This window comes from Chlamydotis macqueenii, chromosome 8 (assembly GCF_036417535.1).
Source record: "Chlamydotis macqueenii isolate bChlMac1 chromosome 8, bChlMac1.mat, whole genome shotgun sequence".
NCBI classification, from domain to species: domain Eukaryota; kingdom Metazoa; phylum Chordata; class Aves; order Otidiformes; family Otididae; genus Chlamydotis; species Chlamydotis macqueenii.
In genome coordinates this window covers 9,877,732-9,893,033 of record NC_141563.1, presented here as the reverse complement: position 1 = coordinate 9,893,033, position 15,302 = coordinate 9,877,732, and the positions used below count along the sequence as shown (strand labels likewise).

The 15,302-nt window shown below is 39.5% G+C and overlaps 1 protein-coding gene across 2 annotated transcripts in view; it reads right to left on the bottom strand.

Moving 5' to 3' along the window:
* TPR (translocated promoter region, nuclear basket protein) overlaps positions 1 to 15,302 on the bottom strand; it is a 42,062-nt gene that overhangs the window by 1,071 nt on the left and 25,689 nt on the right. Inside the window, exons 35-50 of one of the 2 annotated variants that reach the window (XM_086752869.1) lie at positions 14,845 to 14,906; positions 13,700 to 13,908; positions 13,116 to 13,388; positions 12,147 to 12,295; positions 11,203 to 11,286; positions 9,315 to 9,515; positions 8,669 to 8,800; positions 8,050 to 8,140; positions 6,872 to 7,056; positions 5,967 to 6,035; positions 4,679 to 4,773; positions 3,925 to 4,031; positions 3,078 to 3,173; positions 2,716 to 2,872; positions 1,518 to 1,636; positions 129 to 227 (exon numbers count right to left, since the gene is read on the bottom strand). In XM_086752869.1, the coding sequence (XP_086608995.1) occupies positions 129 to 227; positions 1,518 to 1,636; positions 2,716 to 2,872; positions 3,078 to 3,173; positions 3,925 to 4,031; positions 4,679 to 4,773; positions 5,967 to 6,035; positions 6,872 to 7,056; positions 8,050 to 8,140; positions 8,669 to 8,800; positions 9,315 to 9,515; positions 11,203 to 11,286; positions 12,147 to 12,295; positions 13,116 to 13,388; positions 13,700 to 13,908; positions 14,845 to 14,906 (2,128 nt within the window). The remainder of the gene's footprint in view (positions 1 to 128; positions 228 to 1,517; positions 1,637 to 2,715; positions 2,873 to 3,077; positions 3,174 to 3,924; positions 4,032 to 4,678; positions 4,774 to 5,966; positions 6,036 to 6,871; positions 7,057 to 8,049; positions 8,141 to 8,668; positions 8,801 to 9,314; positions 9,516 to 11,202; positions 11,287 to 12,146; positions 12,296 to 13,115; positions 13,389 to 13,699; positions 13,909 to 14,844; positions 14,907 to 15,302) is intronic. The other variant, XM_086752870.1, reaches the window with a different exon arrangement.

Sequence of the window (15,302 nt, the reverse complement as noted above, 5' to 3'; positions counted from 1 at the left end):
TGTATTATTTAATGTCTTACAAGCAAACACAGGCTTACAAAGCAGTACTTCATATACAGTCCCCAGAGGAAGAAAGTACTAAAAACATGTTTTAAAGAGTCAGAATTTGAGCAACCACGAACACTTACCCCTCTGTCTGTTGAACTGACGACCACGAACACCAGTTCTTAATGTCGGCGGCTGAAGTCTGACACGTCGAAAGGGCTTAGGCTGGTTACTGCTTGTGTCTGTGAAGAAGTGGAAATGCAGGAAGGAATGTCTGTGTCTAGTACAGTTTCTGACTGTTAATGTTTACATGATTTGATATGCATTATGCTCTTGAATTTGCTTTAAAATTAGGAAAGTGCATCACCTCTGATATAAATAAAAGCCTCAAAACAAGTTAAGTTTGGGACTTCTTTCATCACCTATGCTAGGTGGTAAATTGCTAACTCAACAGAGATTTACCTATTGTTCTTTGATGATTTAATTGAATGAAAAAGTATTTTTTAAACCTGACATCAAACGTAACAGTGGACAGAATCACCAAAGTATCAATAACTTTTGCTCCTTGAAGCATTATTCTTAATCGGGCCTACTCCAGTTACTGTGGTCCAGGTAAAAATTGCTTGCCATTCAGACTGCACCTGGGTCATGGCAATCCCAGGCACAATCCAGGCTGGGCGGAGAACGGATTGAGAGCAGCCCTGAGGAGAAGGACTTGGGAGTGCTGGTGGATGAGAAGCTTAACATGAGCCGGCAATGCGCCCTTGCGGCCCAGAAGGCCAACCGCATCCTGCGCTGCATCAAGAGGAGCGTGGCCAGCAGGTCGAGGGAGGTGATTCTGCCCCTCTACTCCGCCCTGGTGAGACCCCACCTGCAGTACTGTGTCCAGCTCTGGAGCCCCCAACACAAGAAGGACATGGACCAGTTGGAGAAGGTCCAGAGGAGGGCCACGAAGATGATAAAAGGGCTGGAGCACCTCTCTTATGAGGACAGGCTGAGAGAGTTGGGGCTGTTCAGCCTGGAGAAGAGGAGGCTCTGGGGAGACCTGATAGTGGTCTTCCAGTACCTCAAGGGGGCCTACAAGAAAGATGGGGAGAGGCTGTTCAGTAGGGCCTGTTGTGATAGGACGAGGGGTAATGGTTTTAAAATAGAGGGGGGTAGATTTAGATTGGAAATTAGGAAAAAATTTTTTACAATGTGAGTTATAGAACACTGGAACAGGTTGCCCAGAAAAGTGGGGGAGGCCCCATCCCTGGAAACTTTCAAGGCCAGGCTGGATGAGGCTCTGAGCAACCTGATCTGGTTGGAGATGTCCCTGCTCCTTGCAGGGGGGTTGGACTAGGTGACCTTTGAAGGTCCCTTCCAACCCTAACCATTCTATGATTCTATGACTACACGCATCAAAATGTGGTCTTGCTCTAAGAGTTCTATCTTGTATATCTTGGCTATCAGCAGTGCATGATGCTGGTCCAAAAAGTTCCCACACTTAATGAAATGGTGTGAAACAACTGTTTTCAGCAATTAACCTGTACCTGCAGATGAACTAGAAGGAGGATCTTGACTAGTTGAAGGAAGATCTGACTCATCAGATGCTTGAACAGATTCTTCCTCTTGCTGGCTATCAATTTCTAGGCCTGCTTCTGAAGTAATTCTAGAAGGAGGGGGAGGAAAAACATGTAAGTGTATTCACGCAGTGTCAAAAAGCCCAGGAAAAAAAGCACCACCTTGGAGCAGAATGATTTCTATGCAAAGATCTTTCCTCAGAAATTTTCACAGGTTTTATTCTGTTTTGTTGTGTACCTCCTGCCCCAATCATGAGAGATTTATCTGGCTTTTAGAAAAATAACAATGTAATTTCCTTGATATTCAGCCCAACCCCAGATGCATATCCAACATATTAACTGTCTTTCTAAAAAGGCCACAGAAGCTATATAACAATAAATACCCATCTTGTGCTCTATCTACTTGTAGGCAGACTTGCAGTCCAAGATGGTGCTGCATCAAGAAAACTCCGTGACATATTTAACTTGCAGCAGTAACATTTCATTTTCTGATGATCAAACCTCCTACTTCCCGCAGTCAGCAGATAAAAGTTTAGGTAAATTGTGAACTACACATCTTTCATTATTATGCAACCAATAAAAAAATACTAAAATATAGTACAAAAAATAGCATATCCCCTTTTAGATTTATAATATATTTCATCATAATACAAAATATAACAATTATTATAAATATTTTAAATATAAAAAATATTTGCATTTGCAAAGTGGAAAATAAAATAATTTGTCTATCAAATTCTTAAGAACTGCTTATTCTCCTTCCTCATGCTATGTCTTTTGTACTTGCCCTGCCTTAACTGAGTGACTTTATTATATTATATATGCCTGCTTTGTAATGAGAAGTGATTTTCTCTATGAACAAAACAGAATGCTTTAGCTTTTATTCTACAAACTCATGTCCTTCAAACTGAGGCCTTTACCATCAATATTTGGCTACTGGAGAGCCCTTTGCATTCTTAAAAAATACAGACATCTGTTTTGTTTTTTTTTTTTACTTTTGTATTAGCTATGTTACATCAGAAGGAGAAAATCACAAGAAAACCTTTGGTTGTCCTTCCTACCAGAACACGCTAAATTGAAAATGAATCATAGGCACACTTGGATGAAAACAAATCATTAAAACTAACATGACATCAGGTCTTAGTGAACCAAACAAGTCATAGTTTACCCTTCAGATTCTGCCTCTGCAAAAACTTCATCCCCATCATCACCCGCTCCAGCCTCTGTAGTGGTGGACAAATTGCCAGTAGATGTTGTAACCATTGGCACAGACTGAGAAGCATGCTCTGAAGCGTCCGCTGATGCACTTTCAGTAAAAACTGTCACTATACAGGAAAGGTAGTTTAATAAACATTGAGTCAGTTTAAATTTTGTACAGAAAATCTATGGAAATCTTAGGCATGTCGGGGAAAGGGTTACTGGAATACTCCTGATGTAGCAACAAGCACTGTAACAACAATAATCTAATTCTTTTCTGGAAAGTCAAGGTTCCCAGCTTTTACTTTAGCCTTCAAATTTCTTGTCACTTACCTGGTGCTGCTACTTGTAATGGTGTTGTTGGAACGCTACGACCACCTGATTCTTCCTCGTGAGCAAGGAATAGTGGGGTTTCATACATTCCTAAACCTGCAACACAGAAAGTTTCAGCTTTCCAGCAAAAAACAGATTAACTGTCTTCTCTCTGTACACTTGACGAAATCCAGTGATTTGTACTTAGAGATGGAGATTTTTTTTTTGTTTTAAGTTGTTTTGACTTACAGAGATAAGTACAGTTTGTTGAAAGGTAAAACCTTGATGAAAATATTACTACTTGTTTTACTTCCATGCCATTATTTTGCTGTGAGCTTTCTTCAAAGAACAGCATACTGTTTCATGCTGACAGGGGTGCAGGGACAAAGGGATTGATTCAGGACAACAGCAAAGACATTAGACAAATTGCCTGGCCATCTGTTAGCAGGTAGGATACATCCCAAAGATTTCTTTGCATTTGCTGTTTTCCCATATTATTTTATTCCAGGAAAGCTACAATCAACAGTAAAACTAAAGTTAAAAGCCATTCCTTCAATATTTCATTTCTCCTTAAATGAAGCTTCTTGTGCCCAGCAGGCAATTTGTCCTACATAAAATTTCAGCTTCTCTGGTTCTCAAGCCTGTTGTTCCCACCCACAGAAGCATTCTACTTTTTAGATCATATTACAAATAAAAATGCAGTAGTTTGAAGGAAATACCTGTCTACTTTCCCTTAGTCTCTCTCTGCTGACAATTTAAGAGTTGCAGATTTCCACACTGTACCTGAAGTACAATAGCATTTTGTCGACTGCATTATTTGTTTTTTCACTCGAACAACCATGGAAAAGAAAGTATAGGAATGGTTTACCTCCTTGTGATGCAAGCTGACCAAGATCAGAGTGACTTGAGCTTGTTTGCGGCATATCTTCAGGGGGTCCAAATCTGAATCTAGGAACTCCAGCTACCTGGGGGGAACTATCAAAATAAAGTTTTAAGGAATTCTGCAATTTTTCCAATGCTCAGGATGAAAAAAAAAATGAAAGGAAAAAAAAAATAAGACAACTTTGACCAAAACAAGAGAACAAATTATGCATGAGACAAAATGAATTCATACTGACCATAAAAACCAGCTAAACTACTGGTAATTAAATAGGAATTAGTTTCTCAAACTTATTTGGACTGCACCTGAAATCAATGAAACAATCCTGAAGAGAATTGTTCACTTATTCATCCCATGAATTCTCACAATTTTAAGTGGATTGCTGAACATGTCCAGAACCACCCCACAACCAAGAAGAGATATAACTTTTCCTACTTTCATTGGTAATATTAGTTGAGGGAGTGGGGAGAGAATTGGAATAGAACAACCTAAATTTTTTGCTTAATTTCTTCTTAAGTCAGTAAGTTACAATACACTGGAGATGATCTGCCTCTTAGTTTGCTGGTAGGTTTCATAATACACAGTTCAAACAACTATTACTTGTTTATAGATGCAGTCATCTATCAAACTACTTAGCACATTCCTCGAATCACAAGTTAATTTCATTTGAATTTCTTTTCATTTCAATGAAAAAGAGAAGGAAATAGGTGCCTTTCCGCCCCCCCCCTTTACATCTACTTACTGAATAGCTTCTGCAAACCCATCTGTACGATGTGGAACTACAAGAGTTGGTGTGCTTGGAACTGTTCTGTCCTCATCATCAAAGAAGTGTTGCTGCTGGCAAAAAAGACATAGATATGAGAGTCTACAATGTATTTCTGGTTTCTACCAAACTGAAATAAAGAATGGTTTGCCTTTTCCACGTTTTCCAGCAAAACAGAAGTAGATTTAGCTTTAACAGAATTGTCTAATTTGAGACATCTAAATCTGAGCTCCTTATACAGATCACCCTAACAGATGATAAAAAAAAAAACCCAAATCAAGCCAAAATAAAAACCATACACTTACAGGGTAGCCATCTTTCAAAGGATTTTTAGATATCTACTCCATGAGATCATCCTACCATGAAAGTGTCATATCTCCCTGTTGACTACAAAGGAATCTTATGCTGACACATTCATTAACAGATAGTAACCATCTGTCTTAATCTGGATTGCTGTAATATACCTAGCATACAAGATTTTTCATAATGTGACTCAAACCATCTATTCCCTACAGATTGGTATCCCTTGTTCCTGCACTGCCTGCAAAGCCAGAAACCTCAGCTCCCTCTTCCCTCACCCTCCACGAGGCATTCTCTTAATCTCCCTGTCTTTCTCCCGTATCTTTCAAACCTTTCTCTCTGAAGTACCGCTAAGGTCCCTCCCATGAGCTCAGTTACTGTCGAGGCAAAAAGCAGTAGGTACTGAGGCCAGTTCCAATGAGAAATTTAATGGCACATACATGCAAGCAAAGCAGAATAAAAAAATCTGTGCTGATGCCTTTGATCTCAGAATAGATACTTTTTTTTTTAGTCAGCCAGTCTCCCTCCCCTCCTTCACTGGACTTGCATTCACTCTGTCAAATGCAGCTGAAGTTCAATAAAGGGCTCAAAATCAGCTGAAGGAGACAGACAGAAAGCATAAATTAGCCTTGTTCCTTTAGAATGAGGCTGAAAACATTTTACTATTTTTTCTAGTAACATACTCACTTTAAAAGACTGATTCCAAAACAAAGTAATTAAAACCTCCTTGGGCAAAACCAATCCAATCTCTTTTGAAGAGCTTTAGCTTCCTGGGACTTTTCTAGTATTTGCCTTCCATTAATACAGAAATTAATAGGACTAAGATATTATCTGCAAGGATACAGAAAACATCCCACCCCTGAAGTCAGTAGCTTGACTTTTAAAAAAAAAAAAACCAAAATAAAACCCAAGAGTTACGAATGTTCCCTCAACGCAGGTTTTCAGTAGTAGACTTTCATATACTTACCATCCCACCTATACCAGGAGTTAGCTGAAGTCCACGCCCCACCGACTGTCTTCGTGTCATCTGGATTCTCTTTATAGTAAAGAAAAATGAAAGTAGTGTGAACACTTTCCTGGAACACTACTAACATACAATTGTTCAATCAGAGCCAAGGATAGTGGCTAAATGAGTAAGTGTAACAATTATATGTCAGTGTACAACACTGCTCAGTACAGCATCATATCTTCTTAAAGAATAGGCCATGGCAGCAGCTACTCCATGCATCGTCTCTGCTGCCTGGTCTAAGCACAAAAGAGAATCATGTGGGTTTAGACTCTGGGGTAAGTGACACAACTATTTTACTCGACTTTCTACTGAGGACAGAAAACTTGAACGCAGAAATATTGTGGCCCCAAGCCTCAGAACAAGTTAACGGTAAAGGACAATTTCAGTCAGGGTATTTTTGCAAAATTCAGGTTGTGATGTATTAATTTACAAAATCTATAGATCTAGATCAATGCATCATCATGTGTCAGGCACCGACTGCGAAAGGTTTAGCTTAGAAAATGAATGGCAACATTCCTTTGCCCAGCCTGCATTGGGGCAGGGACTAATAAAGCCGCCTGCCAATCTATCTGTTCAAGAACAACTTTTGTAGTGGAAATATCATCCGTCACTGACTGTAACAACACTGGCATTAGAATTTCAAGACACAAATCCATTCTAAGTGTCTTACTGCTTTTAATGGTCCCTGTCCAGTCATAATTTGCAGGATGAGACATGTTAAGTCAGTTTGCTCAGGTACCATTTTCAGGATGCTGAAGAGATGTCATCTATTTTTACAACAGGCAGAGTACTTAGGTTTTACTTTGAAGAAATCATACAGTAATTTTTTAAAAGTCTTCTGAACCACTAGAAACAGTTTATACCTGTACTGGGGGACCCAGTTCTTGAGGAGGAGCATGAATAGTTAGTCGTGGGGGCAGTGGATGTGGCGGTCTGCGTGGTGACTGTGGGGGTCGAGGGGTCTGTCTCTCTGAGGCAGATGATGGCTGCTGTTCTCTTGAACTTTCATGAGGAAAAGTGGACTCTGCAGCACTTGTACTCCCTTCTCCTAAAACGTACAGAAGTATAGAGGAGTAAACCCATGCCCTCCAAACTGAGTTCAAAACATGAAGGCAAGTCTTCAAATTCTGCTACCAGGTTAACAGAGACATTTTTACCCTTGCAAGAGCGGGGACAGCTCAGTACTGTTATGTAAAATCACCTAAAAGACATCTTGTGCCAGCTACATCAACACCAGCAACTCAACGTCCTTCTTGTACTGAGAGGCCCAAAACCGAATGCAGTATTTGAGGTGTGGCCTCATCAGTGTCGAGTACAGGGGCACGATCACTTCCCTACTCCTGCTGGCCACACTGTTCCTGGTACAAGCCACGATGCTGTTGGCCACCTTGGCCACACTGCTGGCTCATGTTCAGTCAGCTGTTGACCAACACCCCCAGGTCCCTTTCGGCTGGGCAGCTTTCCAGCCACTCTTCCCCAAGCCTGTAGCATTGCATGGGGTTGTTGTGACCGACGCGCAGGACCCGGCACTTGGTCGTGCTAAACCTCATATAACTGACCTCTGCCCATCGATCCAGCCTGTCCAGATCCCCTGCAGAGCCCTCCTACCCTTGAGCAGATCGACACTCTCTCCCAACTTGGTGTCATCTGCAAACTTACTGAGGGAGCACTCACCCCACCTCACCCAGATCATCGATAAAGATATCAAGCAAGACTGGCCCCACTACTAAGCCCTGGGGAACACCGCTTGTGACTGGCTGCCAACTGGATTTAACTCTGTTCATCACAACTCTCTGGGCTTGGCCAACCAGCCAGTTTTTTACCCAACGAAGAGTACATCTGTCTAAGCCATGAGCCACTAGCTTCTCTAGGAGAATACTGTGGGACACAGTGTCAAAAAGCAGTGTCCATCCAGAAAAGAACATTTCAAAAGAACCTACATTTCAGGTTAAAATGGTCTTTAGCATATATTTTAACATATCCGAAACAGCTTCTGCTCCCTTACAGACATAGACTTTGAAGAAACACAGAATAACCATACCACTGTTTTGAGAATCTGCTGCCCTCTGGTTGCTTTCACCTCCTCCCATGCTCTCCTCAGTTTCTGTTCCAGGATCTGTACCATCAGCACCCTAAAAAACCACATAACTATAATACGACTTAGCACTAAACAACTTATAGGCTGTAAAGAGAACAGAAAAGCAGGACAAAAGAAGTATTCAGAAAGTAAACAAAGTAACATATTTTAAAACTTTACAATATTTCGGTATGTATCTACAAAGTCAGGTAAATGTATACAACTATGAAATTTCACAAGTTTTGCAAATCTGAACAATATAGCCATCATCATTTAATAATAATAGACAATGAAATATCCAGCTTTTCAAGAAATAGTCTTAGCAGTCTTTGCAACTACAGTCTTTATTGCTTGCTCCTGTACTTTGAATGTTTAAGACGACTGAATGAAAATGGAAAATTAACTTTTTGTGTGAAAACACCAGGTACAACTGAAATTACTACAACCTACTAGCAGCCTCAGTGTTTGGGGAGGAGTTCATACTGAGATTTTCTCTTTCAAGTATTCAAATCTGTGCAGGTGCATTACAGCACCAATTTATTCCAATAAATTTAACAGGCTATAAAAAAGGTACAAATCTCACCTCAGCATCATCTGCTTCATATCCATCATTACCATCAGCACTACCAGTTCCTTCATTACTGTCATCACCTTCATCTCCCATCCCTGTGTCTTCATCATCATCTTCATCTTCCTCTTCCTCATCCTCATAGTCCTATAAGACCATAAAAAAAGCCTCAAGGAAATGAAGAAAGGGTAGTGGAATAATTCCAAATCCTCCATCTGCGGATCTCTTTCTAAAGGTGTTCAGCATTTGCTATCCACAGAGTAGATGTACGCCTTTTTGATTGCTGTGGTAGGCTACCTTGGCGGGCTGACAGACACCCAGTCATTCCCTCACTCCCTCCTCAACAAGACAAGGACAGAAAATAAGATGGAAAAGCTTGAGGGTCAAGATAAAAGCAGATAGATCACTTGCCAATTACCATCGCAGGCAAAACAGACTCAACTCTGTCAAAGAAATTGGCAACTCCCAGCCTCTCCTCACAGAGGCCACCCTTGTATGTTGAACAGTCACAGACAACCCAGAGGCTCTGGGGAATTTTATGACTTCAAAAAAATGAAGCCAAATTAGCAAGTATCTTTTAACCACCAGAAGTTCAGACTTCAGGGTGAGCTTTACATCTGATCAAACACAAAATCATACAGTAATTCCATGATATACATACTTCCTGCTCGCCTTCATTTTCTTCATCATCATCATCTTCATCATCACTATCAATTACAATTACATCATCTCTCTTCGACTGACCATCCTGAGATGAAGAAGTATTTTGTTGATCTGACTGAAGAGGTCCAAGATCTATTGGGATAGACTGGGAAGTTTCTTCACTGTCTTCCATGGGAGTGTACTCTCCCTGTGTAACACCCTGTGAAAGATAAATTACAAGAAGAAACAAAACAAAATGCTCTTCAGAAAGCGTCCACTGTATTTCTAAGAGTTTCTTGTTTCTACTCCTAGCTCACAATCTCGACCAAATGGAGGCCTGCTCTACAACACAAGTATTTTGTTCTTCACTTCCAAACCTGATTTGGGATGGGTGCCATCATTAGGGATACTATATTCATCTGTGATGCATTTGAATGCACATCCATAAAAAGCTGCTGCCTAAATGTTTACCCATCTATTTCAGATAACCAAGGAGCCATCACCAGCCCCTGCACAATAAGCAAGTACAGATACATGGAGCACTGCTGACAGGTGAGGCAGCACTCTGCCCTTACTTCACATCCAGAGCACTCCACCAACACTGCAGTTATTGTCAGTGCTCGAGTCTGGTGATGGGACACTGAGAAGAGAAACAGACTCCGATGCTTACAAGAGAAACACTAGTTATCGCTGCTTATTAATACTAACCACGATAGGAGAGGACAAAAGGGAATGCTACAGATGATGGTCACCAATCAACTACAGACAACTAAAAGTCTCCCTAGGAACAAGGAACAACCATCTCTCTTCCAAGCATGAACTCTGAGCTGCTGTTTTAGAGCTATTTTAGTCTGGAGGAACAGTAATGCAGTTCACATGACCGCCAGACACAGAGCTAGCAGATAGTTCTCTTTCCATTCAGCACATATGTATACTGAAAACATTTGAACCAAATCTGACAAGTAAAAGTATTCAGAAAAAAAATGCATCAGGCAGAGTCCTCCACAACCTCTTACTAAAAAAAAGTTCAGCTATTTTCTGAACAACATGTGACTTTAATGTTGCAAATGTTTGTCTAGCAGCAGATTTCAAATAATCACATTGAGTACTAGAACTGTTAAACATTTAAAGATAGATATGGAATAGAAAGCACACAGCTGGGGTTTAATGGGGAGATAAATGTTTGTCATACCTTTTAAATATGTGTAGGTTATGAGGGAGAAAATGACTGACTAAAGACTCAGTACCTACCAACACTTAAAGAAAATAGATTCCACAACTTAACATGCCAAGTTAGAGAACTACCATAACTTCTGCTCATTTCCAAAGTAAAAGGAGATTAAATTCACAGTTTTCACTCATATTTGGCTTTCCTAGCACAGCTACAATTGGCATTTTACAGAATTAGAACAAAATCAAGATTTTTTTTCTTTTGCTTATCACATCATGACCCATCTAACAGTAAGCTTGCTCAAGGACTTGTCAAATCTTTCTGTAAAAGAAAAGCCAGAAAGCAAAGAGAAGTACTCCGAAAGAGTAAGTGAAATACTGAAAACTCCAATTCTGTTTTAAGATTGCCTCATTTAACCTCTACATCTCAGTTTCACTACAAAAAATAGGGTTAAGGATACTAGGATTTATAAAACAACACAGCAAATTACAATTCAAAATTGCAAAGCTTCATTAACATTCTCAATGTTACTTACATAGGTATGTGTAGAGTGCAATAAAAAATGAGTCCTTGAACACGTCAAGTCTAAACTTTAAAAGGTTATAAGTAGTTTCCACTGGAAACCTGTAAGATCTGATCCAAGATTTCACTTCGAAAAATATTGAGAGTTTTAAGAAAAAAAAACATAGCTATTTCTGCTGAAATGAATATTTTTTTTCTTTTCAAATACACTTACTTCTCCAATCGAGTCTTGCGAATCTTGATTGTATGCTTGAGCTTCTACCTCACCATCAGTGCTCTCTTCTGCTGTCACTTCCTCCTGAAAGAACATACATTTTTCTTGTTTAAAACACATCATTAGCCCTAAAGTTTGGTTCTTTAACATGTTTGAGATTTTAAAAACTTTTTTTAAAAAATTATCTTTTCCCACAAAGACCACACACAGCATTTTGTTCCCCTTTTACTATTATTCTGCAGCTCTACTTTTATCTAGCACCCCATTTCTCTGCTCTGGAGAAATACAATTTCCCCATTCCAGTACACTGGACCTCAGTTTATAAATTTTTTTCCAGACCAAAAAAGAACCCTCAAGGTTTCCTATTCCACCTCCATCCTCTCAGCTAATTAAATGATAATGTCCTTACAGGATTTTGCCCTTTTCTGTTATGTAACATCCTCATTGTATGGAGTTAATAAAATGTCTTGGACTTCCTTAACATTGTTCATGAGTTGCCTGCTGTGAGGTTCTGTCTCAAGTTCATTCCTTTTTTGCAGGACATTCCAATTTCCTCACATCAAGATTTCATACGCATCTCCTATAAGGTTTTCCATGTAACTCATCTTTGTTTCCCTGGCATCTCCTCAGGTACACTCTATTTCATTCCAGATGAACTGCTGATAATGACCTTCCAGACCACATTGAAAGATGTTTTAATTTCTTCCTCCTCAATGCTAGAATATGGCCCCCTCTCTCCCACAGTTCACTAAGATCTGCATCATTCATTGCAACCGGTATAACCTCCGCCTTTTACAATACTCAAACACAATTGCTTCCTCCCTGACAGATTCAAAAGTCATGTTAAGAATTAACTGACTTGCACCAAAATAATATACTTGTTCTTCTCATTAAAATCTTCTAAAGGGACAGATTAAATAGTAGCATTTTACGTTCTTGCAGACCTCAGGTCCAACTCTCTGTATGCTTCTCAGTTTCTTCGGAAGCGGAACATCCACTGTTTCCTCTGAAATTTGGTCGGAGTTTTCCACAGTGTTATCCTCCTCTTCCTCTCGCGGACGTTTAGATAGTGAAGAACTTGGGGTAGCTGAAACTTAAAAAGAATCTCTCAGTTATTTTCAGATTAACAAATGTACAAAAGAGAAAATCAAGAGGTCTGGTATTTTACTCTGGAAGATCGCCTCTTTTTCTGCATTGAATGATAACAAATAGAATCAGATACAATCACCTTGTGCCTTTTCCTAGGACATGAAAACATCAGCCCCTTTTGTTACAAGTCTTATGCTCTTGGACCCATATCCACAACCTAACTCATAGCTTATAACTCCATTATAAGCTTCAGGGTACAACTAAAATATTTTTTCCAGTATCTTTGCTTCTGACAAGTACACCTGGAAGTTCAATAGAGTATCAGCTGGGAAACAAAAAAAAGCAGTTTACAAAAGCGTATTTTGGGGAATCAATGTTTTACACCAATATCTACACTGTGTAGGGCAAACATGCGCAACAGTGAATCATACTAGCAGCTTTAGAGTTCTTCTCTATATTTTATATTCCAGCTTAAATAGCTTACTCATGACTCCTAAAATTAACCTTGCTCCAACAGTACCATAGACACAGAAGCAGCAAGGTTTAATGTATTAAACCCCAATGCTGCTCTGAATAAACAAACACGAGATTTTTATTTTTTACTTTAAGAAATGTAGTGACAAGAGCATTTCAGAGGTACTATTTCAAGAAAGGAGCCTAACCTCAGAGGTTTGTAAAACGTGCAATAACCTAAGGGGTGGGTGGGCAGGGAGCAACCAAAGAGCAAATTATTTTGCTGAACTTAGGCCCAATTTGACAAAGATCCAAATGCAGCTACTTAAAATGAATTATTCAAAAAGGCAGGCCTATAAAATAAAACCAACCTGTGCCAAACACTGCCGTAGAAGTGGAGGGTCTCTCTATTTGAGAGCTCTGTACAACTTCTACGATGGCAGGGGATGGCTCCTGATTAGCAGGCTCAATCTGAGGATGACTTTGCTGAGTGGGCTGGACAAAAGCAGTCGCTTGGGTTTGCTGCTGAACAGTCAAGATGGGCTGAGAGAGAGATGTCTGAACATTAGGACTGGTGGAACGCACAGACCCACTGGTGCTTCCAAAGACTGGAACATGCTCCACAGGTCCTTCTGATTGCATAGCTGAAAGGCAAACAGTAGCACATTCAACTGTCTTCATATTTTCTAGTACAGTTCACTTTCTCCATTTCAGAATGCCCCAAATAAGCAGATCCAATGTTTTTCAGATTGAGTTAACATTGCTTATACTTGTCTACAGTTGAGGAATCACAAACTTTGTTGCAACAGAAGTGGTCATAAAAGTGCAAAACTGAAAGAGATGCAGGGACAATAAAACTATCTGAGGTATTTTCAAATCAGTAATTACCAGGATTTCAAGGCAAAGGCAGTATTTATTATTACTGTAGATTTTTATACTATACTAAAATGCTTACCTTCCTGAGTCTCCACCTGTGTTGTAGGCATAACTGTGGCTGTTGGAGTAGTGGTAGGATTGGTGACTGTAGCAGGAGTAACCATTGGACGGATACTGGCTCTTGGAGTAGACTTATTCCCTGCTATTGCAGCAGCAGTCACTTTACTTGGAGTTGACACAACAGGAGTTGGTTTAATATTTGCTGTTGGTGGATCTGAAGTGCTAGCACTGAAAAACAGGATATTGGTTTCATCACAGCAGTGCAGAAGGCAGATTTTAAAAGTACCAATATATTATCATAGCCAGAAATATGAATTTTCAAAGGTTTAAGTTTTAAAAGTCTGACAGGGGCATAATAAATTGTCTTCCAAAATTTGTTTATAGTTAAAAAAACCCCATAAAAATGGACCCACTATGTCATCAGTAGCATTTTGTCCAGCTTAGAGGTTTGACAGGTTTCTTCAAAGGTAATCAACTAGAAATTGGTAAGCAGATCAAAAGGAGCAGTGCATAGCTCATATTATTAGCTGTGCTGCCTCTTTATTAGCAGGTAATACATCTTACATTAAAACTAACTGATTCACTCAATACAGAGCAACACCATCTCTTGGACAAGACAAGGATCAGCCAAATTTTAAGAGGCATTTTTGAAAGCCTTGCTTTCAAAAGGATGCAGTCATAAAAAAATTAAAGGAGTTTGTTATCTAAACTTAGTAATACAGTAATTTCCCATTTTAGAGTGTAGTCACTTGACTATTTTGTCTGTTGTTAGTTACCATCTATTTAGTCCATTTCTCATGTTTGAGATTCTTGCACAGAGAAGATCCTCCCCAAAAACCAAAAAGGTTAAAGGTAACAATCAAAACTGTACAAGTTCAAGAATCTCGAAGTCTGAAAACTTTTTTTTAAAAAAAATCATCTTTTATGTTTCCCAGATACCATGTTTCTGGTGGTCAATATGACAATTTAACAGCTTAAAAGTTTTATTGATTAAATGCAGCTGAGAAAACAGGAGGAACATATGTCAATCAGTACCTTCAAAGTTGCTTACAAAAAATTGTGAAAAGCCAGCGGTTTACTAAAAAGAAGAGCAACTAGACAAAGACAAAATCAAGAAACATCAACCACAGAAACTCGTCAAAACCCCCAAACCCTTCAACTCACATTCCTCTTTCACCTGAAGCTGGAGTAGACTTGAGCGAGATTTGCCTCTGCTGTTCTGGCACCTATTAAGTAAGAAACACAAGTATCACGTCGTGTACATACAAAACAGAGTGAGCCATTTGGTAAAACACCACAGCAGACAGATTTCTTCACTAACAATCGTTTAGTATACCTAGTCAGACTCCAAGATTACTGCAAGTTCTACAGAACAAATCATACCAGTCATACCAAGTATGTAGACCAATTCAGTAATTTTGCAGATAGGTTCTGAAGCTACAGAGACAATAGTTGCTAGAACTCATTACACTGAAAGCATGGATAAAAACAGAAAAAAAAGAGAGCAGAGTGCAAACAGTTCATTGGCCAGTTCACAGTGAATGATATAACCGTATGTTTGTTGGCACTGGGAATCCTGATGATGGCAGGAAATGTTTTAAATTAAATTCTGAATCCTTACC